The sequence below is a fragment of the Myotis yumanensis genome, unplaced genomic scaffold, assembly GCF_028538775.1.
Source record: "Myotis yumanensis isolate MYYU_CA2020_CCGP unplaced genomic scaffold, mMyoYum1.0.hap1 SCAF_13, whole genome shotgun sequence".
NCBI lineage: Eukaryota > Metazoa > Chordata > Mammalia > Chiroptera > Vespertilionidae > Myotis > Myotis yumanensis.
In genome coordinates, this window is record NW_027223764.1 from 9,917,628 (window position 1) to 9,941,506 (window position 23,879).

General features: G+C 47.8%; 1 protein-coding gene across 6 annotated transcripts in view; it reads left to right on the forward strand.

The window, feature by feature from the left end:
• Positions 1-23,879, forward strand: part of NRAP (nebulin related anchoring protein) — a 64,887-nt gene that overhangs the window by 20,850 nt on the left and 20,158 nt on the right. For all 6 annotated transcript variants that reach the window (XM_070432237.1, XM_070432241.1, XM_070432239.1 and 3 more), the window contains 17 exons: positions 668-766; positions 1,971-2,075; positions 3,196-3,303; positions 3,546-3,647; positions 6,168-6,365; positions 6,919-7,023; positions 8,882-8,980; positions 10,104-10,208; positions 11,286-11,393; positions 12,860-13,171; positions 14,306-14,410; positions 17,100-17,198; positions 19,047-19,151; positions 19,859-19,966; positions 20,506-20,619; positions 22,200-22,397; positions 23,678-23,782. In XM_070432237.1, coding sequence (XP_070288338.1) covers positions 668-766; positions 1,971-2,075; positions 3,196-3,303; positions 3,546-3,647; positions 6,168-6,365; positions 6,919-7,023; positions 8,882-8,980; positions 10,104-10,208; positions 11,286-11,393; positions 12,860-13,171; positions 14,306-14,410; positions 17,100-17,198; positions 19,047-19,151; positions 19,859-19,966; positions 20,506-20,619; positions 22,200-22,397; positions 23,678-23,782 — 2,175 coding nt within the window. The remainder of the gene's footprint in view (positions 1-667; positions 767-1,970; positions 2,076-3,195; positions 3,304-3,545; positions 3,648-6,167; positions 6,366-6,918; positions 7,024-8,881; positions 8,981-10,103; positions 10,209-11,285; positions 11,394-12,859; positions 13,172-14,305; positions 14,411-17,099; positions 17,199-19,046; positions 19,152-19,858; positions 19,967-20,505; positions 20,620-22,199; positions 22,398-23,677; positions 23,783-23,879) is intronic.

Below are 23,879 nucleotides of genomic sequence, written 5' to 3' on the forward strand. Positions count from 1 at the left end.
TGACATTGAAATGAGTTTATATTTCCTAGTTTTCCCTCCATACCCCATGTCCCAAACTCAGAATGTGCAAAAACTTTTCTTCTTGAATCCAGGCCTGAAGAAGCTGTAGTAGTGCATGGGGTGTTGGGCGGGGTCCTGGGATTTAGGCAATAAAACAGAGGCATACCCTAGGCAGTTTGGCTCAGTGGATAGAGTGTTAGCCTGCAGACTGAAGGTCACAGGTTCAATTCTGGTCAAGGGCAAGTGTCTTGGTTACAGGCTCAATTCCCGGCCCTGGTTGGGGCATGTGGGGGAGGCAATCAATCAATGTGTCTCTCTCACATGGATATTTCTCTCTCTCTCTGCCTCTCCCCCTCCCTTCCACTCTCTCTAAAAATCAATGGAAAAGTATCCTCGGGTGAGATTTAACAAACAAAAAAACAATAGAGGCATGATGACTATGAGTGGGGTGGGTGATCAAAGCCAGAGCCCAGCTGATTAAGGGCCAACGTGGAGTCTGTGCCTGGAAAGGCTCAGGTGGGCTCGGATTGTTTGTTGTCTCCAATTGGAATCTTTGGTTCTCTTTCTAGTCATTTGAGAATCACAGCTCGGTTGGGCTTAGGCAGACGGGGCTAAGCAGGTCTTAGAGAAGAGTGCGAGTGACATCTTCCTGTGCCTCTCCACCCAGGTCAACTACAGGCAAAGCATCGACAAGTTGAAGTACAGCTCTGTGACCAACACCCCTCAGATTGTTCAAGCCAAAATCAACGCCCAGCAACTGAGTCATGTAAGTGACCCGACATGCCCAGCCGGATGTGGGTGACTTGTGATTGCCGGGTGGCCTCTGGATATCGGGCTCCCAAGGATGTGACTTTCATGAATGGTGACATTTGTCTTATTACAGCTATGAAATGACGCACGCCCCCCCCCCCCCCGCCCCCCGCTCTTGACAAATTCAAATATATTCAAAAATAAAAAGAATCCCCATGGCCCATCACCCAGCTTCACCATCACCTCATGGCCAGTCTTGCTTTATCGTTATGCCCATCCACTCTCTTCCCTGCCCATGTTATTTTGAAAAAAATCCCAGATATCATGTTATTTACTCTATAAATATTTTAGTATGAAAAAAATTTAAAACATAGTTATGCATTTTTTATATCACACCCAAAAATTAATAATTCTTAATATCACTAATGTTAATTAGTATTCAACATTCCAGTTGTCTCATAAGGTTATACTTTTTTATAGTTTGTTTGAATTAGAGTCAAATAAGGTCCACATTTTGTGATTGGTTGATATGTCTTTAAGACTTTTCATCTTTTAAGTTTTTAAAAAAATGTCTTCTTTTCTCGCAAGTTGTCTGTTGAAGAGACTGGATTGTTTATCCTGTACCATTTCCCACAGTCTGAGCTTTGCCAACTGCATCCCAGTGCGGCTTTCACATGTTCCTCCAGCCTCCACTTGTCCTATGAAATAGTGGTTGGGTCTATAGACTCGATCAGGTTCAGGTTTAATTTTGGGCAAGACTGCGTCTCAGATGATGCTGTATTCTTCCACTGGGAATCACGTAATGTCTGGGTGGCTCTTTCTTGGAGATTTAAGATTGCTTTTCTTCAGTGTGGGCAGACATTTGATAATTACTCTTTGAGTATCCACCATGCGTATCGCAAGATGTTCTGCACGGCAGTGAGATGATAAACTAAGCTCCATCCCCTCACAAGTTCTTCAAAGGAGAGCTGCTGAGGTGGCCACAGGGATAGCCTCTGCAAGCTCATGACTCTGAGTGCCTCTGAGTTGTCTTGCTTTTCACTGGGCATCTTCAATCTGTTCATTTAAAACATTCACAAAATTGTAGGCTTCCTGGTCAAGTGCCTTTTCCAGAAACTCCTTCTCAGCTATGAGTCGAAAGGGAAAGTGGAAAAGAGAGTGTTCTTCTGCCCATCCAAACACCTTGCATTTACCCTGTGGGTTTACTTGAAACCCAATAGGTGAATTACCGTGCTGACTATGAGAAAAACAAGTTGAATTACACATTGCCCCAGGATGTACCTCAACTGGCGAAGGCCAAATCCAACGCTGAGCTCTTTAGCGAGGTAAGCAGGCAGCATGGGGAGAGTGTGGTGAAGACTATGTGCACAGTGAGCATGATGATACCAGTCCCAATGAGCCATGATTATTCTGCTCATGAAATGGGTTCATTCACAGCATCCACCATGTTATAATTTTGAATCTTGCTGTCTCATGGCCCGTGGTAGTTCACTGGGGGTAAATTGATCTTAGCAATTTTATTCTCACAATATGAGCATGTGTGCAATATGTGCATGAACACGCACATGCCATCATCATCATTATCATCTGGGTGACTTCAAGCTGGAGCTTTGCTGTGTGGAGAAACTTTAAGTTAAAGATCGATGTTAATTACCAGATTCTTCCTGGAGTCCCAAATGGGCTGTGATTAGGCTTCTCATTCTAGATAGGACTTGTGGGGCAAAAGAGGAAAAGAAAAAGGAACTAATATTTGTTGATGTGTATTCTGTGCTGGGCACTGGGAGAAGCAATGGAGTTAATTGTCATACCCCCAGGAGGTATTTCTTATAGGGACATAGTGGCATGGGCTTTGGTGTCAGATAGACCCAGGTCAGATGTTGGCATTGCCACTTTCAACCCATGTCCCTACATAAGGTTTTAATGTCTCTGAGCCTCACAAGTCCAATGCAAAGACTTAGAGTTGATGAGTAGAAGACACGTAGGAAAGGGCCAGAAAACAATAGGCGCTGTTACCATGGCAACACCAATATCAACACCTTAGATCTATGTTGCACTTTACCAGCTTAAGATCTGTTTTCATATACTACATCCAATTTATTCTCGCATCAATCCTGAGACAGATAATAGGGTATTCTTTTTGCAAATGATAAACTAAGGCATAAAAAAGTAATTTACCCAAGGTCACATGATCAGGAAACACCAGACCTAGGATGAACACATGGGTCTTCTCTTTGTCCTGCCCATTACCGTTGCCCTGCATGGCTCTGCAGCTAAGGAATCAATGAACTGTCGTAATAATTGCTATGATCCTTTTGATAATAACACCAAGATTCTTGTCTGTAGACAGATGAAGATGCCACCTTCGCTATTTGTTTGTTTTTTTCTTCAACTTTTGGCAGGAATACGGATAGGGACTCTTAATTCACCTGTGTCTTTGTTTGTCAGATTAAGTACAAAGAAGGCTGGGAAAAGTCCAAGGGGAAAGGATTTGAAATGAAGCTGGATGCCATGTCTCTGCTGGCCGCCAAAGCCTCCGGAGAGCTTGCTAGCAATGTAGGTTTTTCTCTCATTAACTCAGAAATGCATAAGAAATGGTTTCCATAAAATGTCAGTAGTCCTGCAGAAAAAAATAATGACTGTTAACGTGGCAAACATCACAATCCTTTAATCTTCTGGGTGCGAAAGACTGGGAGGTGTTTTTGCAGAATTATTCCCCTTGCACTTGTTAAAACCAGAACCCCTGATATGGCAAAGTTTCTCTCTCCCTCACGGTAGACTTTCTTCTTTCTCTCAAGATTAAATACAAAGAAGAATATGAAAAAAGCAAAGGCAAAGCCATGGGAACTACGGACTCTAGGCTTCTGCACTCCCTGCAGGTTGCCAAGATGAGCAGCGAGGTAAATTCCTTTCTACCCTCCATCCTTTACTTAGAGTTGTATTACTTTAAAGTTTTTCCTGGGCCTCCTTCACTTGGGACTGTTACCTTTTTATTGACTCCCACCTACGACTTCTTTCCTGGCTTGTGTGAGAAGTTTGTTCCATTTCTTTGTTCTTAAATGTATTTTTGTTGATTTCAGAGAGGAAGGGAGAGGGAGAGAGAGAGAGATAGAAACATCAAGGATGAGAGAGAATCACTGATCAGCTGCCTCCTAAATGCCTCCTACTGGGCATAGAGCCTGTAAGCTCGGCATATGCCCTGACCAGGAATCGAACCAGTGACCTCTTGATGTTCAACCACTGAGCCACATCAGCCAGGCTGTTCCATTTCTTTTGTTTGCAAAAGCATTCTTTTAAAATAGATGAGTAATGTGTTCCCTGTGAGTGACCAGGATCTCCTAGTGAAGGTATAAAGGTGTTCAGCCTCATTTACTGATTCTACAAATGTTTACTAAACAACTACTATGGGCAAGATCCTGTGTGAGAGACACTGGGCTCTAAGAATGAGAACCACATAACAGGTTCCTCTCTGACAGAGCTTAATTCTACCGAGAGGGTTCAACAGTAAGCACCCTGATTATTGTGGCGATGTCCTGGATGAATCCTGTAGTTACAGATGCACACAGTATTCAAAATATTTAGCAAACAACTGGGCATCTAGGCTCCAACCAATCAGAATGATGCTCCTTTGTAAACAACTATAGTTAATGTCTGGAGATGAACTGTGGTAAATTGTCACTTACTGAAACCCTTGTGGGAGGTAAATTCTTCTAGAAGGGGCAGATGTGGCTTCTTATCAAGTCTTCCCTACCAATACTGAACAGTTAAAAGGACACGTAAGTATCAGGTTTCTGCTTTACGACTGCCTGCTCCAAGCTGTGAGGCCAGCTGACAGTGCTCTGATGGTGCAGACAGGTCTAATTACCTGGTAAATCATTAAGGAGCCATGGCTTGAATAAAGTAAGAAGGTTGGTGTCTGAATCACCATTTTGGATGTGCCTATATAACAAGCCCTTTAAAGTGCATAGTTGTGAAACATACAGAGACATTGAGAATCTGGCTTCGGGTTAGATAGAGAACGAAATGGTATTTCATATTTACAGTTGGAGCATCTAGGGCCAAAAAGACTGTCTTGCCCAAGGTCATATAGTAGTTGATGATAGTGGTGGAGGGGTAGAGAACTAGATTCTAGAACTCTTGCTTACTGGCACTATATTCTTTTTACTGTAGATCACTACCTTTCCCCACCACCGTATCATCACCACCAACATCACCATCATCACCATCACCATTATTATCACCACCATCACCATCATCACCACCATTACCATCACCACCACCATCACCATTATCATCATTACCACCATCGTCGTCATTCCTATCATCAACATGATCATCACTGTTATCGACATCACCATTACCACCATCATCACCATCATTGACATCATTGTCATCACCAACACTATCATTACCACCATCATCATTACCATAATTACCATCAACACTATCATCATCATTCTTATCATCAACATCAGCATCACCATTATCAACATCACCATCATCACTATTATCCTCACCACCACCACCATCACCATCCTTCCCAATACCAACATCATCATCACCATTATCAATATCACCATCACCACCATATTATCATCACTAGGGCCATCATTACCATCATTATCACTATTATCATCATCACCATCTTCACCATCGTCAACACCACCACCATCACTGTTGTCATTGCCAACCTCATTGCTAACATTTACCAAGCGTTTTCTGTATGCTAGCCTCTGCATGAAGCAGGTATCACCTACTATTTTGTTGACTTATCACCATAGTCCCCCCGAGGAAAATGAGCCTTTAGAGCAGTGGTCCTCAACCTTCTGGCCCTTTAAATACAGTTCCTCATGTTGTGACCCAACCATAAAATTATTTTCGTTGCTACTTCATAACTGTAATGTTGCTACTGTTATGAATTGTAATGTAAATATCTGATATGCAGGATGGTCTTAGGCAACTCCTGTGAAAGGGTCGTTTGACTGCCAAAGGGGTCGCGACCCACAGGTTGAGAACCGCTGCCTTAGAGAGATGATGTAACTTTCCAGAGATCATCCAGTTGGCAGAGGGCAGATCAGGTTTGAACTCAGGCTTCTCTGGCTCTGGAGCCTAAGCTTTGTTATTCTACCTTTTCAAGCTTCTACAGAAACCATGGATAAAGTGTTTGCCTCCTGGGGTAGCCAGATAAAATGATTAGGATTGGAAGGAGGCATTTCTCCCAGAGACAAAGTAGTGTGGAATCTCAGCTCCCCAGCACTGTCATCTTACAGAGCCAGAAATGGGTCCCACTTTCCTGACAGGTGGGTGCCATTGCCCAGAGCGCCAACTTCTCACGAAAATGTGGGCTTCTTTCCTGTGTTTCCATATCACGCCTGCAAACACAGGCTTCGAGTAATGGGCCTTGTTTTGGTACATTCAAGGTTGAATACAAGAAAGGCTTTGAAGAGAGTAAGACCCACTTTCACCTGCCCATGGACATGGTAAACATCAGGCATGCTAAGAAGGCCCAAGCTCTGGCCAGTGACCTGGACTACAGGAAAAAGCTGCACGAATACACCGTGCTGCCCGAAGATATGAAGACGCAGTGGGCCAAGAAAGCCTACGGGCTCCAGAGCGAGGTGAGCCCCCCTCATTGACAGTCTCCCGTGCATCTCTCGCAGTGGGATGCAGTGACACTTTGAGAGTGAACCTGTGCACGTGTCTATGACATAACTAGAAGGACCAGGAAGAACTGCTGGAGATGTACCAGGCCTGAGGAGGGTGGATGGGGAGATGGAGATACAGTTTTAGCTGAGACAATGGAGACTAGAGGATGCAGGACAGGGGGCTCAGAGCCATGACAAAACTCAAGATGAGTGAAGAGGAATCAAATGTTGAAAATGGTAAATAAATCTCAGAAATTTAGCCGATTGAAAGATGAGGTCCTTGATCAAAAAGTCTGAAAAGCCCACTTTCTGGTTAGGTTATGACGTTTCAGTGCTAAAGTAGAACATGGTTACAAAAGTGGGCCCAGTGTCCTCCCTACCTAGGCAGAGTCCTGACAGATTATGAAGGAGTAGGGAGCAGTTCTTCTAGGAAGACGATGCAGAAGCAAGGATTTTCCTAACTCTCTCCTCACCTTTTTGCAGTCTGCACCTATGCATCTGTTAGAGACTGGCTTTTCTCTTGCAGCTGCAGTACAAATCTGACCTGGCGTGGATGAAAGGCGTGGGGTGGCTGACGGAGGGCAGTCTCAATTTGGAACAGGCCAAGAAGGCTGGACAGCTGGTCAGCGAGGTAACCTGAGCCGAGGCCCCTGGCTTCTAGTAGTGATCTTGTCCTCTGATTCCCCCTCCCCAACCCCCAGGATTATTTGGGGTATGACTCATAGGAGTATTTTTTTATTTTGCACCTGGGGAAGGTATGTGTATGCAGCCCAGCAATGTAAGTAGCAGCAGCGTCCACAGAAGAGTTCGGAGAGGTTGTCATACACAATCTATTGGCACGAAGAAGCACATGTTCGTTGTGTAAGAGTTTGTGATTACTTCTGAATTAGAGTTGGACATTTCGAGGACAGTGTTCTCATTACGCCCTTGCCTTTCATTCACTGCAGACTTTGAGCAAGTCATTCAACCCTTCCCACCCTCTTTCACATAAAAATGAGGTTGGACAGGCTACCCTCCAAAGTCCCCATGGCTCCAAGCTTGCTTCTCTTTTCACTGTGTAAAGCTGGCTTTGGCAGCAGGCAGAGGAGGACTTTTGAAGGGCATTTCATTTGGAAATGGGACTATTTCATGATCCCTCTTTGGGATCTTTTAAAGGGGATTCTTATGTCGTGGCCAGGAAGGCTGAGTCGGCATCTCTCTTGCAAATGGTAATAATAGTGGTAGTCATAGCTGCCAACTGTGGACTGATAATCATGTACTCATTGCTGTCATTTATTTACCACTTCAAGTGTGTTACCTACATATTGCTCATTTATTGCTCACAGCAGCCCTAGGTGAGTGACACTGTTATTATTCTGTTAACATCCCATTTTACACACGAGGAAAGTGAGACTTAAAGTAATACTTCCAGGAACTAGCAGAGGTGGCAACGGAATCAAGTGTTTGATCCAGTGCCCCGGCTTTTGACCACTAAGCAATATTGCACCCCCAAAGCACGTTTTTGTAATTTATCCTTATTTCCTACGTACTTATCTTTCTCTCCAACCCAGACACATTTATGGCCAGAATGTATAAATAAGGAAGGTAGAGAGAATAGAATAACCCTTTAGGGTCCTATTACTTATCTTCTTTGAGACCAGCTAAAATACGGGGGGGGGGGGGGGCAACTAAAGCTTCATTTGTCTTGGACAGGAGTGCAGTAAGGGACCCCAACTAGCCTTAGGAATGAATTCAGCCTGAGGAATGTGTTTCTACCTCACTTCCTGTGCCTACTCATTGTTAAGCTCCTCAAGGGACACATAGATACCATCTCCTTCGCCTTTTTAATGTCCCTGCTGTGCCCTGTCCAGGGTGATTCTTGGCTCCTTGTTTACCAGTGTGGAGTGGGGGATCGGGGGGAATTTCAACCCTGGAAGGGCAATGTCACTTCCTTCAATTATGTGGGGAAGGAGTTTTCCATCAACACAATGGAGCTAGAAAGGAAATGGCAATTGTCTGGAGTATTTGCTCTAGAATTTTATTTTCCTGCAGGGAGGAGATTGGAGTTTTAAAAAATATTCCAATCCCTATTTGGGGTTCAGTTGGTATCTATAATCCTCTTGCCGACAGCACTGGGGGTTTTGCTCATCTCTGAAGCTGGAAGGAGGTGGAGGTGAGATTCAAACTTCGGTCTTCATGATTGTGAAGTCCACGTTCCCTACACCTCCCTATCCTGGGTCAGATCTAGATTTATAAGATGGACACATCCCAGGGCACATGGTGAAATACAGAATTGATTAGGAGAAAAGGCAGGAGCAGCAACTAAAACACTCTCACCAGAGCAGGCAGTCTCAGGTCTGCCTGGCCCTAAGTGCAGGACCAGCAGGAACATCCCCCTCAACCCCAGGACATGCTTGGGCGAGAGAGAGAGAGAGAGAGAGAGAGAGAGAGAGAGAAAGAGAAAGAAAGGACAGTCTCATCCTAATGGGGTCCCTTTTCTTTGAAAACAGAAAAACTACAGGCAGAGGGTGGACGAGCTGAAGTTCACCAGTGTGGCCGACAGCTCCCAGATGGAGCACGCCAAGAAGAGCCAGGAGCTGCAGAGCGGGGTGAGTCCCGGGCTGCCCTCTCTCCACCAAGCTGCTGTGTCATGGGCCTGGGAGCCTCTGGGGACAACAGTAGGTGCTGCCCAGGCACGATCCAGGGACCAACAAAGAATCATCCCTTTAAATAGGCTGGACCCAGCTTTCTGCAGGCTTCCAGGCTGTCTCTGGGAGCTGGATCCCAGGTCTCCCCGCCTCATTCACCACACTTCTCCCTGGCTGTTGGGGTCAATGCCATCTGATTTTATTCCTTTCAGCTTTCATTATTGCCTAGTTCCTTCTTTCTTCTTCTTTCTTTCTCCTTCTGTCTCTCATCAGAGGCTCTATAATTCTGGAGCCAGTAGAGCTTTATCGTGGAGGACAATGATATTTGCTTGTGGGTTGTGTACAGTTCATGCCCGCTTGAGCTCACATGTTGGGGGGCAGAGCAGTGAAACTCCACACGTGTTATTTATACATCAGTGTTCAACACTGGTTGCGCACCTGCACCAAGTAGGTACCGTAGTTGCTACGGTCCTCACTTTCCCTCCTAAAGGTCCAGGTACACCTGCCAGAAAGGATGCTATCAACGTAATGAGTCAGCAGAAAGCCACTGTTTGGAAACTCAAGTTGTTGGTCGGGAGGGAAGGAGAGGGAGAAAGAACAAGAGTGTTGGAGATGTTCACTCATGGTGTCGTTCTGGTCGCTGCTCACTTTCCAGGTGTCAGACCTACGAATGCATTAGGATCGATTATGGGGGCAGAGTGCGCTTTTTATTTTTCCTGCTTGGAGAGTCTGTGCTCATTTGAGCTCTCTGATGGGTTATTTTTTGAAGCTGCAGACAGCGTAGGTGAGAACACCTTGGGGAGGTCTATGTCTTCTCAAGGGAAAGGCACGAGAACAAAAACCTTGGAGGGATTTTGGGGTTGGTTCCCCGGCCACATTGTTCTCTCAACTCCTCACTGCTGCTTCTCCTCCTAGTAACTCTCCTGTGTTAAGCCTCATTTACTGTATCTTACCGGCCACTGTCTGGTCTGGTGGTTTTGTAAGGTCTTCCCAGGCAAGGCACAGAAGATTCAAGCAGACGCAAGAGCCCATGAGTGATGCCCATCCGCCCACCTGCTCCTGACCCAGTTCTCTCTCCCAACAGGTGGCCTACAAGGCAGGAAACGAGCAGTCCCTCCACCAGTACAGCATCAGCAAAGACGAACCCCTCTTCTTACAGGCCCGAGCCAATGCTGCCAATCTCAGCGAGGTACAGCATGGGGGTCCGGCTTCCCTGTGTGGGCACCTGGACCCCCAAACCTGACCAGCCATGTTGGTGGGTCAGCTCGGGTTGCATACATCTGGTCATTGTAAACAGCTTGTCTAGCAACCTTGTTCCTGACCAGTGTTTTACGGGGAGGACAACCTTTCATAGGAGTGAGCCAGTGGTGACTTGAGCCACTGACTATGTGAAGGAGTAGGAGGCAGTGGTTATCCTGGGGTCAGAGTGGACACAGCATAGGAGCAGTGTCATAGGGGAGGGAGTAAGAGCTCAGACGTCTGCTCTAAACTGCCTGGGTTTGATCCTTGGCTCTGCCAGTTACTAGGTGAGTGACTTTGGACAAATTTTTGCTCTCAGTTGTCCAATTGGTAAAGTGAGGGTAATACTAGTCCCTTCCTGACGGGGTTGTCATGAGGCTGCTATGAGCTAATATACAGAAAGCACTCGGAAGACTGTGCACAGGGTAGCTTTGCTCTTAGACACAAAAGTATGCATCGTCCCAACTTTCCCATCTGTGTCTTCTGAGGAGGGGCCTTCGCTCTGCCACTCAGCTACCAGGTCTTTGGGGTCATGATCTGATTAATGGGGAGAGGAAAGAATTAGAGGGAGTGACAGAGGCTAAATTGACTCTCACACGGCAGGCAGGGGAGCCTTCCAGAAGAAAGAACTTGAAATCTGGAGGTGGAGGCAGGACAGGAAATGGGAGAAGAAAGGAAAAGACACAGAGGAACTAGAGGCTGGGGGACAGGGAAAGAAGAGAGTGGGGCAGCGGCTGGATCGGCAGGGTGTGCACAGAGCTGGAGAACACCTTTCAGAAAGGTTGCTGTGGTCATGTCATGTTATCCCATCTTTGGCATGTCCAGACCTCTCGAATTCCATGTCTACTCCTTGTGATTGACACCATGTGTAGCAAGAGGCGTTGTGTCCAGATTACAGGGTTTCTGAGGTCTTGGGGTTTGGGGGAAAGGCGTGATCGATGTTTGCCTCCCAGAGGGGTTGTTACATAACGAGTCCATGAGAATGGTCTCATGTGAAGATGATCTCTTTTCTCCTGATTCCCCTTAGAAACTGTATAAGAGCAGCTGGGAAAACCAGAAGGCAAAAGGCTTTGAGCTTCGTCTTGACTCCTTGGCCTTCCTGGCAGCCAAAGCCAAGAGGGACCTGGCCAGCGAGGTGAGTCGGTCTCCAACTTGTCCATGTCTCCGTGAACCCTGCCTTTTACAGCATGTGTATATACACATTACATACTCCGTAGGGCATGTATTTATTATGTAACATATGGATTCCATGGACATAAATATAGAGAGATGTCAGCTGAACTAAACAGTGGCTTGGTGGTCAGTTGATTTACATGCCAATACCAGCTCCTTATGCTCTCAGAGGGTAACATTTTACAAACCAGCTCTGGTCTGGAGTGGCACAGGTGTATACCAAGCCTGGCTCAGAAAGTGTCCAGTGAATGGTGACAGATACTGATAGTGCTGTTGCTGTTGGCAGAGGTGAGCGAGGAGCCCAAGTCACCTGATGGCCACAGCAATGGCAATGTTGAAAATAGTGCCACACACTGGTATCCTGTTACACTTTTTACAACATTCCCATACTTATTCTTTCTCCTGATTCTCATTGCTCTTGGCCTAATACCTTTTTTTTTTTTTTTTCAGGCCAATATGCTTCCTTTGGCACCCATACTTCTAAATATTTATGGGTTCCAGTTGTTTTTTAATTCGAGCTCCTTTCTCAAACAGCAATTGCATTTTGGACATTCTGTGTCTTTTTAACTTCGTGAATATTTTTTGTTTATAATGTTTTCACTGTTACCAAAAAGGATTTTAAAGTGGCTTTCAGGAAAGCAAGAGGGCACTTAAAAATAAATCCAGGAAGAGGGGTGGCAAATAATATAGAGAAAAGATGGAATTTCACCAGGAAATTGGGAGAAAACTGTTGTATAACTGAGCATCGTGTGGCTCTGAGCTTTCTGGTAGCTGAGGTGGAAAGGGAATAATGAGCAGTAATACTTTATTTCACTGTTTGATGAAAGGTTGTTCAAAGGAGGCAAACTTTTTATTAGGATTCTGTCGTATGGCTTTGTTTTAACTTTCACACCTGTGTGTTTTTTTTGTTTGTTTGTTTTAAACATGTTTTCATTGACTTTAGGAAGAGAGTAAGGAAGAGAGAGATAGAAACATCAGTGAGAGAGAAACATCGATCAGCTGCCTCCTGCACGCCTCCTACTGAGGATCTAGCCTGCAACTTGGGCACTTGCCCTGACCAGAAATCAAATCTGACCTCTTGGTGCGTGGAAAGATGCTCAACGAACTGAGCCACACCAGCCAGGCAATGCATGTGGTTTGAAATGTCACAATTACTTTATTTTTAAAAAATACGTTTTTATTGATTTTCAGAGGGAGAGAGAGAGAGAGAGAGAAGAAAGAAATCAATGATGAGAGAATCATGGATCGGCTGCCTCTTGCATGCCCCCTACTGGGGATCGAGCCTGCGACCCAGGCATGTGCCCTGACTGGGAATCGAACTGTGACCTTCTGGTTCATGTGTCAATGCTCAACCACTGAGCAACACTGGCCAGGCCACACTTCCTTTGGGAGATTCCGACCCACCCCTGCTCTCCTCTTCTCATCCAGGTGAAGTACAAGGAGGACTACGAGAGGTCCAGAGGGAAGCTCATTGGGGCCCAGGGTGCCCAGGGCGACTCGCAGATGAGCCACTCCCTGCAAATGTCCAAGCTGCAGAGCGACCTGGAGTACAAAAAGGGATTCGAAGACACCAAGTCCCAGTGCCACGTCTCCCTAGACATGGTCCACCTTGTGCACGCCCGCAAGGCTCAGCATTTAGCCACGGACGTAGGCTACAAGACGGCGTCGCATCACTTTACAGCTCTGCCCACGGACATGAAGGTGGAATGGGCCAAGAAGGCCTACGGTTTACAGAGTGATGTAAGCTCCGTGTATGTGTATGTGTGTGTACGTGTGTGTGGTCGTGTTGGTGCAGGTCACCCAGATCCTTCAAGACAATAGTTTATACTTATGGAAATACCTACTTCTGGGTCCCCAGGTGGAAACATGGTAGCTTCCTAGTGGTTTGACTCTTATTCAAATTATGCCCATTATAAGTTCAATAGGACTAAACAAAATTAGGAAGCTACTTTTTTCTTCTTGGAATTCTGATCTGCATACGTTTTCCATGTTTTTTTGTATTGACCCCTGGTGAGGGGGATGTATTTGTGACCTTCTGAGTGGTGGCTTCCTTATGGGACGGAATCGCTGATGTGCATTCCAACTTTTAGAATGATCAGCTCACTAATCAATAGCCCTCACCCCCTTTTCCTTATATTCTCCACCTGGCTCTGTTTTCTTTCATCTTCGGTTGGCTCTTGTACACAAAGCGGGGTGAACTGAAAAGGCAGGTCAGCGGCGGCCAGCGGTTACATGGGGTAGACTGGGTGCCGTGTGGACACATCCTTGCCGGTAGAGCTGTTTCAGGGTAGATAGGGGATATGCCCGTTTTAGAGAAGTGTCCACTTAATGGCTTTCCATTAAATCTACTCCTTCACTGGCAAGTAAGGGAATGAGAACCCCACCCCCACCGTCCGCACCGAGGTGAGGTGTGTACGAAGGAACTGGCGCCGTGGGAAGCCTCGGATGTCCTGTGAAATTCCCTCCAATAGCTCCCCTCCTGGGTTCCGTTGTGAATTCTCATTTTCCTCTCCCCTGCATGTCATTTTAAACAAGGAAACGGGGGAAGCAGACAATGAGGACGCTCCTTTTCTCTAGGTAGACATCAGTTCCTAATGAGGGACCAGGTGGATTCGGCCCCTCCCTCCCCACCCCCAGCAGTGTTGGGCGGGGCCTCAAGTGGCCATCAGCAGGCAGGCTGCAATTAAAGGGGAAATTAATTTACCTTTTGGGGCCTTACCTGTGACTGTGCAGAAATGGATAAGACAAAGGTGGCATCTCATTCGACTCAGCTGCCACCAAGGCCACGTTGGCAGTTGCTAATAGCCCTTTAAATGCCTGCATACCAACAATGGCCTGTCTTTTTTTCCTTTTCTTTTCTTTCTCCTTTGTCAGAACCAATACAGGGCAGATGTGAAGTGGATGAAAGGCGCGGGCTGGGTCGCTGTCGGGTCATTAAATGTGGAGCAGGCGAAGAAGGCAGGAGAACTCATTAGCGAGGTGAGATTTCCTGACAGCCTGCAACAGGCCCGGCTGCATGAGGCATGTGGCATTTCTGTATAAAATTAAAATCATTTCCACTCAAAAGGCAAAGAAAAAGGGAAAGCTACATGAAAGACCTCCAACCCCACACGAGGGCTGGTAATTATAGAGAAACCACATACCAAACACACACCAGTAGGGGCCCATAGAGCCCTGGCAAAAACAAAGTGGGTGACAAATGATATGATGAATAATCATGACAATCAAACGGGAGCTCAATTGCTCCCCCACTAACTTACCTTTTTAATGAAGCAACACGGGAGAGATGATGAAAAGACACGTTTATTGCTCCCAGAAAGCCCTTTTGTGAGTTTATGCACATTGTCTCCCTTTCTTTCTGCCAGTATAAACAGCTTTTGAATATTCACATGGTGTGGAACACGTGACACGGTTCCCTCTTGTTGGGGGGGAGGTCTTGCTTCTATTTAAATCTCACTCCTGTCTACTTGTGGCCACCCTCCCTGGACCCTAAGGCATTCCGGCTTTATGAAAAGGGGCACTTCCTCACATTGTAAGACAGCCTCATGGAGCAGATGAGAGTTGCTCAATCTTGGCGCTGTTGACATTTTGATCATCTTTGTCGTGGGGACTGTCCTGGGCCTTGTAGGGTGTTTGGCAGCATCCCTGGCCTCTACCCACTAGATGCCAGTAGCACCCTCTGCCCAGTTGTGACAACTAAAAATAATTCCAGACGTTGCTGGAAGGTAGAGGCCTACTGGACTGGACACACCAGGCAGCTGTCCTGGGCTCACGCTCACAGAGAGGCTGCGCACCCCCAAACAACCCAGACCCACCCCTGCTCGTGTCTGTGTGGAGAGGGACTTATTCAGAAAACCAAGTGAGCATTTGTTTAGTTGCCTTCAGAGTAGCCTGGTCCTTCTGGACTTTTCTGGGCAGGGACCAGAGTGGCCGTAGCCCCACAAGACTTCAGCCTCGGCAGTGAGTCTCCCGGGACCTTGTTTTGGTCCCAGGAGGAGACTGAATGTATACTTAAAACAGACCCCTGTCTTGGATTTTCAAACACACGTACTCAGCACTGGCATTTCCCAGTCGGAGAGCATTCTAGTTACCTGACACGTCTTGGAGCTGATTTGGAAAGCGGGTTCACTCTGGTTGGCCTAATTTTTAGAAACATTGGTCAGCATTCAAGGCTCAGAAGACCCTGAGAGCCTGGTGGAGACTGTACCGCCCTGGGAAGTTCTAATGAAGAAAAGGTCATCTTAGGAGGATGCCTGTGGGAAACTTACAGGAACAAACATGTAGGTTTGAGGATTCATGGCCCAAGCTCTTCATAGGGGACCCCTCATAACAAGACACAAAGAATAAAGACGATTATGCACGTCATTTAGGCTTCACGGTGATGCCTCCATGCATCCAAGTCTGGCAGCAAAGGGATCTGCCTGGAGCTATCTACCCCACAAGGGTCTTAATTTTCCACCTCATTTTGCAAATTTACTCAACAAAGTTGCTTACCTTCCATGCTTCAGACAAGTCCTCAAACTTCAGGAAGTCAGGACATCTTTTAGCACCTTTTCCCAACCATCTCACTGCAGTCTGGCATGCTTCCAGGTTAGTGTCACATGGGGTTGACCACTTAATTTTCAGACGGAACGTGAGGCTCCATCAGAAGAGCCACGAAAGCACCCCCACCTATCAGTGAAAGCGGCTGTCAGCAAACCTTTTTTGTGAGGGACCAGATAGTACATATTTTTGGCTTTATGGGGCCGCACGGTTTCTGTCACAACACCTCACCTCACCTCTGTCATTGTAGCATGAAAGCAGCCACGGGCAGTACGCAAATGAATGAGCATGGGGTGTTCCCATAAAACTTTATTTACAAAGGCAGGGGATGGATATTGAGCTGTGACTTCTTAAGACAACCCGGGATATGGGAGTGCTCATAAAATACTTGTTTGATTGGAGGCAAGGTACGCTTCCTGACTCCATGGAGTTGGCAACCATTCTGTTCTCTTGAGAATGTGCTTTGATTGAAAGACAAATTCATTTAAGCACGATTTTTAGAATCAAAATTGGGTTTATATAAGTCTTCACCAGCATTTGAATTTGTTGCTGTTGTTGTTTCAAACTGCATGATGACTCCAATTACCCTTTTCCTTGTTATTGTTAAGCATTGTTAACCAAAACTGAGCCGGGTTCAGGATTGGTTAGATAGTGTATGATCACTCACTGTTAAATGCGAGGGTTTTGACTGTGATCATCTCTGCCAAGTCCTTTCGTGGAAAGAAAATTAGACAGCTTCCATTGATAAATGTAACTCTGAATGTTCTTTTCATGCCTCGGAGACTCAAACTAAGATCTGTAAACAACTGTGAGGCAGTATTTGAAGCCTATAAAAAACACATCCTTTCCTAAGTGTGTCTCCCACAGTATTTTACTGGTATAACCTAATTTTGAGATGTTTTCTTTGCACCAGGTAGATAGACTTTAATGTTAATTGACACGAGGTTATTCTTAAATGGAAACAAATATTAACCTGAAGCCACCGAGGATATAAAGATGGAGGAAGCCGAATAATAATTATGTTCACAAATTCACTCTAATCTCAAGCAACCTATGATTTTTCTCTTTCAAATGGCATGAAAGAGCCGCACAAAATTCACAGCTTTGATCTTTTTCTGCTCAACAGAAGAAGTACCGTCAGCATCCAGATGCTTTGAAGTTTACCAGTATTAAAGACACTCCGGAGATGGTCCAGGCCAGAATTAGTTACACCCAAGCAGTGGATGTAAGCGATAATGTATATACATTATGACTCTGAGAGTGGGCGCCTCTTTCAACCCTGCGATTGAAGCCGAGGGGTTCTTGGCTTGCTCCTTCTGTTGCTCTCGGGATGAAGGAGCGTCTTGTCCTTTGCTGAGGCTCACCTTAGCGGGGTGCTGCCTCATTAGGATGTGGGGTGGCGGTGTGAACGCTTTCAGGATGCCAACTGGGGCTCCTCCACCCCACAGCCCCAGGCTCACTTTTTCCTGTTTGCATGTCGGGAAGATTTGTCTGTGGTGGGGTCTCCCTGCCCGCCCCCCCCTCCCGCCACCCCCGGCTCCTTTTGTTTTAAAGCATTGTTTGCAGAACTGGAACTTTTGGGGTGAAATTCTCAGTAGTTGGAACACTAAAGCCAGGCTCAGGGCTCCTGGGGGCCCAAGGACAGGAATTCTTCCTCTTGGAATTTCCCAAGGCTTTGGAAATGATTTGGATCTCGTGTATGTACCTTGGACTAAACTGCCAAGCCACGTCCCATCTTCCCAGTTTAACGTCAGCCGAGACCTGGCCTTTTGTCCTTTCAGCTCAGGGTTCATTGAAAGATGGGGTGCTATAAAAAGTCACTCGAGGACACGAGTCCACCCAGTTTGGCTGACTCTACTGAGAGAGGTCCACAGATCTCTGTGCAGGGCACACATGCCTGTGAAATATCTTCAGACCATTCAACTTGCTACGAGAAAAATCTACCAGCTGTATGGGGAGGGGTTTCAGAATGCTCCCCTGTTTCCCAATTGGGCCATGTATTCCGGTTGTGCCTTATTTGACAGGCATTGTGAAATGGCCCGAGCACCCGTCCGAATATGTTCTGGGATGATTCACAAACGTTCAGGCTTAGGGATGTATCCTATCTTGATAATCAGCCATCAGGATCAAATTGGATTCTGAGAAACACGAACTTTTTTGTATGAAGGAAAACAGTACCTGCTTCTTCCTTACCCTAACCAACTCTAGGGGGCAGTGCTGTGATGCACAGAAACTTGGACAAGTCGGATAGGATTCGGCGTGGAAAAAAGCCCAGTTTAGAAACTTTCTCTGTGGCTGTTGCCAGCGCCATGTGTCCCTGCTCACTACCAGAATATCCCAAAGCCCAAATCAGAATTCTGGGTGAATAGTGCCCTAGACCCACCCAGGAGACAGTTTTTAAATATATATATTTTTTTTATTTATTTCTGAGAGGAAGGGAGAGGGGGAGAGAGATAGAAACATCCATGATGAGAGAGAATCACTGATCAGCTGCCTCCTGCTCGCTCCTACTGGGGATTGAACCTGCAACCCAGGCATGTGCCCTTGACCGGAATTGAACCCGAGACCTTTCAGTCCACAGGCCGACGCTCTATCCACTGAGCCAAACCAGCTAGCGCAGGAGACAGTTTGAGCACAAGAATCCTTGCAATGGGAGAGGGATGAGGATTGATGTAAATCCAGGGAAAACCTCACCTGTGTATGAGCCATCGTCTCTCATGCCGCCTGAGTTTTGATGCCCTCTCTTAGCTTATATAGTTAATAACAAAATTAGGGATGTTAACCGGACCTCACTTGTCATTTGACACCCGTCTCAGCCGTGTGCTACCAGTGGAGCGTTAACCCAGGGCACAGTTTCAGCCTGTCGTGTTCTGAGCGGGGATGTAGAACTCGGGAGGGAATGAAGTGCGTGTCCCCGTGCTGGCTGTGAAATCCACATGGAGGCAGGGCGCCCGTGGTCCTGTCTCTGGGGAGGTGGCAGCTGCCTCACCCTTGTCTGTTGGAGTTTAACTTGGCTGATGGCTGCGTGGGGGGAGGCTTCTGGGTTTAATGCGAAACCTCTCTCCGCCCACAGAGGTTATACAGGGAACAAGGAGAAAACATAAAGCATCATTACACACAGACAGCCGACCTCCCGGAAGTCCTGCTGGCCAAGCTGAATGCCATGAATATCAGCGAGGTGAGGCTGGTGGAGGGGTACGGGTTTTCATTGCGGGGCCTCAGGGGACCTGTGCAGACACAGCATCCTGTGCTCAGAAGGGCCCCACTTGGTGTGATGCTCTGTCATTGTCTTAGAATGTGTGATATTTTTGAACAAGGGGCCCCGCATTCCCATTTGCACTGGGCCCTGCGAATTAGGGGGCTGGTCCTGCAGGAGAGTCAAGGTCATTTACAAGGAGGAGACTAAGAGAAATGCCTTAGTGCAAAGGGCATTTGCACTGTGGGACTGGTATATGGGCATCAGAATACAGGCGAGTCTATCCAGCAGCTGTGGCAAGGAGAGACACCGGGGCCTTCACCTCCATAGTCTCTGTCAGCCCCCCTACCTGTTCCTTGACGGAGACAGCCGGGTTCTCTTTATCCTACGTAAAGAGCCATGCAGGTACAGCCTCACGCCTCCTTCTTGCAGTTGACCTGCTGCTCACAGAAATCTGGGTCTGTCTGCCTCCAAAGCTCTTGCTTTTTAACCCCCATCCCCCACCCGTGGCTCCCTCCCCCATGGTTGGGCAGGAGCCAGCTCTTGGGTGATTTGTGCTAAACCCCAGGGATCTCTGACTTCCCACTGGGAGACAAACCACGACAAATCAGATTCCGGTTTTGGTAACGGGAGTTTGGGAAACCAGCAGGCCACACGACGGTCTCTACTGGTGCACATCTTCCCAACAGACACGATATAAGGAATCCTGGAGCAAACTTCGAGACGGCGGGTATAAACTGAGACTGGACGCCATCCCATTCCAGGCGGCGAAGGCCTCCGGTGAAATCATCAGCGATGTGAGCATGCATCTCCGTTACTGTGGCAGCGTTTAATACTAACTGATGTGGTTGCCTTCTGCCCCTGACCCCAGCCTGTGGATAATATCCTCTCCTCTCCCAGCTGACTGTGGTAGGGCAATCAGATAACGACCAATGAGAAAGAACGTACCTGACAACAAAAAAATGCCCTGGCTGGGGTACAAAGCCAGATGCTTTGTAAACATGGACCCTGGGCAGATGAAATGCACCCTCCGCTCAGCGTTTTCCTAAAGCAGGTCCCTGTGCGGAGACTGGAGACTGCTAACAATGCACCCACCTTCTTCCAGCGTGGGCCGCCCGAGCGAGCGCTCACTCATCCTGCCATGTCACAGCCCAGCCCTTTAGTCATTGGGAGTCTTGCATATGAAAGAACGGGCCCTTTGACGACTCCCACGCGTTTCTTTTAACTCACCCAGTCACTGTCAAAAGAACAAAACATTTTCGCCCAATGCCCACCTCTTCCATTCCGTGTCCCTTGTCCCCGAGCTGTTACTCTCTCCTGTTCTCTTTCCCTTTAGTACAAATACAAAGAGGCATTTGAGAAAATGAAAGGGCAGATGCTCGGCTCCCGGAGCTTGGAAGACGATATCAGCCTTGCGCATTCAGTGTACGCCAGCTCGCTGCAGAGTGAAGTGAGTGGGAGAAAAATGCCACAGAGCCGCCCCCCACCCCCCCACCCCCCACCATGCACCGCTGGCTAATGTCGATCGTCCTCTGGTTGCGGGGACTGGCTCAGTCCTGACTGTCTCTGTGTCATGGTCAGGTCCCTTGGCCCCTCTGGGTTTCAGCTTCTTCCTCCGTCAAGTGAGAGGTTGGGCTAGCTGACCCCTTACTCCTTCCAGGCTGGGAGTTCTATGATTTTTGCCCAATGGCCTCTAAAAGAGACCTGAAGTCTGGATTTGGATTGCAGAAGGGTTTTGTTGGGTCTGCAGTGAATTCATTGCAAGCCTTTAAAAACGGGAACTTTCACATGAAAGTTTTAGGCTTCTGGCCAGAAGGCGGCTCTGGAGTCTGCAAAGCTACAGGTGAGCTGCATTTAGAGGGACCCGTGCCTTCCTGGTCATGCAGCCCTACCCCCTCGCCCCCTCATCCCCGACTTCCTCCTTCACTCCTTTTGCTGCCTGTCTGGCTCCTGGAGACATCTCAGATTACAACCCTTGACTTCACCCCTCTGGATGCTGGCACATGTGTGTTCCCTGTCCCCTGGCACATATTAGTATATGTGGGACTTGGCTAGTAATAGTGATGAAATCTGATATGTGGCAGCATGTTACAGAGGACCAAACACTTTTACATGCAATGTCTCATTTAACCATCAGCCTCTCTCTGGGAACGTCATCTGTTTATTCATCCTGGGTGGGTGTACTGATAAGGGGACCTACACTCTGGGTGGCTCAGCCCCTTGCCCAAGATCAGCTGGAAAGGGGCAGAGCCAGGACGTGGAGCCAGCTCCGCATCTTACACTCTTTCCACAACTTCTCGTGTTCTCTGCCTCAGTGTCCCCATTTCTAACATTGTTTTCCCCGTTCTGTCATGGGGTGCTGACCTAAGAGTATGGGGTTGGACATGAATTGTCCTTGGCTTCATGGTAGGGGTGAGGGGAGGATTCGCGGGGGTGGGACTGGGGGTTAGGCAAGAGTGGCTGCAGCTAAGAGGTGGTGATTACGCATCTGACTCCCAAGAAGCCTGGAGTGAGCTTCACAGACCTGCAGACAGCTCCTCCCGGGACTCGGTGGAGCTTGTGGTCTGCCAACAGGCCCCTCCCTTTCTCTCCCGGGATGTGGATTGGGCCCTTGGAAATACCCACCCCTCTAAACTGGCTTCCCAGGCGTCTACCCATTGCACCTGGCTCCCAGAGTTCCTGGGAGGGCATCTGATGCTTTGAAAAAGCTCTTCATAAGCTAGCTTGAGAGGAAACTCCTTGGTGTCTAGAACCTGAACTTGAGAAGGTGAAGGGAAGAACCTGTGGTGGGAGGGCTCAGGTAGCCATGCATCTTTTTGCCTCGGGAAAATGGGAAGAGCCCGTCTTGAGCGTTAGGACCTGGAGATTAGTTCTGTGTATTAAGCCAGTCCCCAAAGCAAGGAACCCCGTCCCTGCCAGGAACCTCTGCCAGACTTCCCTGGGACAGTGGCATGGCAATCGCTGTCCCTGATGCCCCTGAGGCAAATGGTGGCTTTGAAATAGCTGCTGTTGATCTGTCTGCCCCTCTAGGTGAATTACAAGAAAGGCTTTGAACGCTCAAAGGCGCAGTTCCATCTGCCGTTGGACATGGTCACCCTGGTGCATGCCAAGAAGGCTCAGAGCCTGGCCAGCGACCAGGACTACAGACACCCGCTCCCCCAGTACACATCCTTGGCGGAGGACCTGAGGCTCAGCTGTGCCAAGAGAGCTCACAAGTTGCAGAGCGAGGTAAGGAGACCTGGCCTCTCGCTCCCAGGGCTCTTTCCTCTCCGATTTGCCCACAAGGCACTGACCTGGCAGCTCCCTTTGGCTCAGTGGGGGCCTCCAGAGAAGGGATACCCAAAACCTGGGGTTTCTTTTAAAACCCACCTCTCCCCATGTTCCTACCTAGCTCTTCATAGAAAGCACAGCTGCACAGATCTAATAACAACAACCATCTATGGAGTATTTCTGCTGAATTCCGAGCCTTGAGTTTTCATGCATTATCTCATTTAAACCTCAAAATGACCCTGTACTCATAGTCTTGGTCCCATTTTACAGAGAAATTATAGTGAGGCTGGAAGGAGTTGGGCAGCTTGCCCAAGGTCATGTGGCTGTACACGAGAAGGGGAACTGAACCTGGAAGTGCATTCATGGCTCACGCCTCTGTTTTCTGAAGCAGGCAGGCCCAGGCGGGGAGGAGGGAAGGGGAGGGGATCTCCTCCCTCCCAAGGAGATACAGGACGTCTCAGCAGCTCCTTTGGTGCTCAGCCGCCTCCCTAGCTTGCCGGGCTCTCGTGCAGTGAGATTTTCGTTAACTGGCTTGTGTCAGAAAGGAAACGGCTCCAGCCCGGCTTCCTGGTGTGGCTGGGCCTGCCAGCCCAGCGGCACTCAGATCTGGGTATCTGTCGTCTGCTCAGATTTTATGCCCGTGTGCGGCGTTTACTGAATGACAGAAGCTGTCAGGAACCGCAGAACAGCTGTAGGGACGGGGAGCTCCCAGGCTCAGCTCGCGGGCCCTTTGTCACTTGAGCACAGCCCTCGCTGGCCCCACCTCTCCTCCTGATAGCAATTTGAAGGCAGTGCGCCCAACGGGACCTAGGTGGCTGAAGGGGAGTGAACTTGGTGGCCCTTTAAAGTGTCAGCCCACATCACTGAGGTACCTACATGTGCCTTACTCAGCAGACTCAGGCAGGCCTTTGCGACGTTCTTCTGGATTTATTCATTAGTTCTTTCTTAACCTTTGATTCATTCGTGCCACCCACTGCCACTGGGTTTTGTTTTAGAAGACCTGTCAGACCATTTCCACGTTTGCCCAAGACAACTGACTTTCTAACCACCGTCTGCCCCAACGTTTATTTTCCTAATGAGCATTTACTAAGCTGTTGGCTGAGGATGAGACATCTGGAGAGACCGGCTTGGCCCTGGGTACCAGCCACGGCGCTGTCCTGTCCCGGGTCCTCTGGCTTCTCTCTGCTCCTTTGTTCTGCAGGTTTGGCTCTTCTGATTCCTAGTGTTGTTTTTTGTAGAATGAGTACCGGTCGGACTTGAACTTCATGCGAGGGGTGGCCTGTGTCATTCCAGGCACGTTAGAGATCGAAGGAAGAAAAAGAGCGTCTGAACTCATCAGTGAGGTAACTGGGACTGGAGGGGTGAGGGCTGTCAGTATATTTCTACAGCAGAGGTTGTTGCATAGCCATCGGGTGTTTTTTGTTTTGTTTTTAAATATAT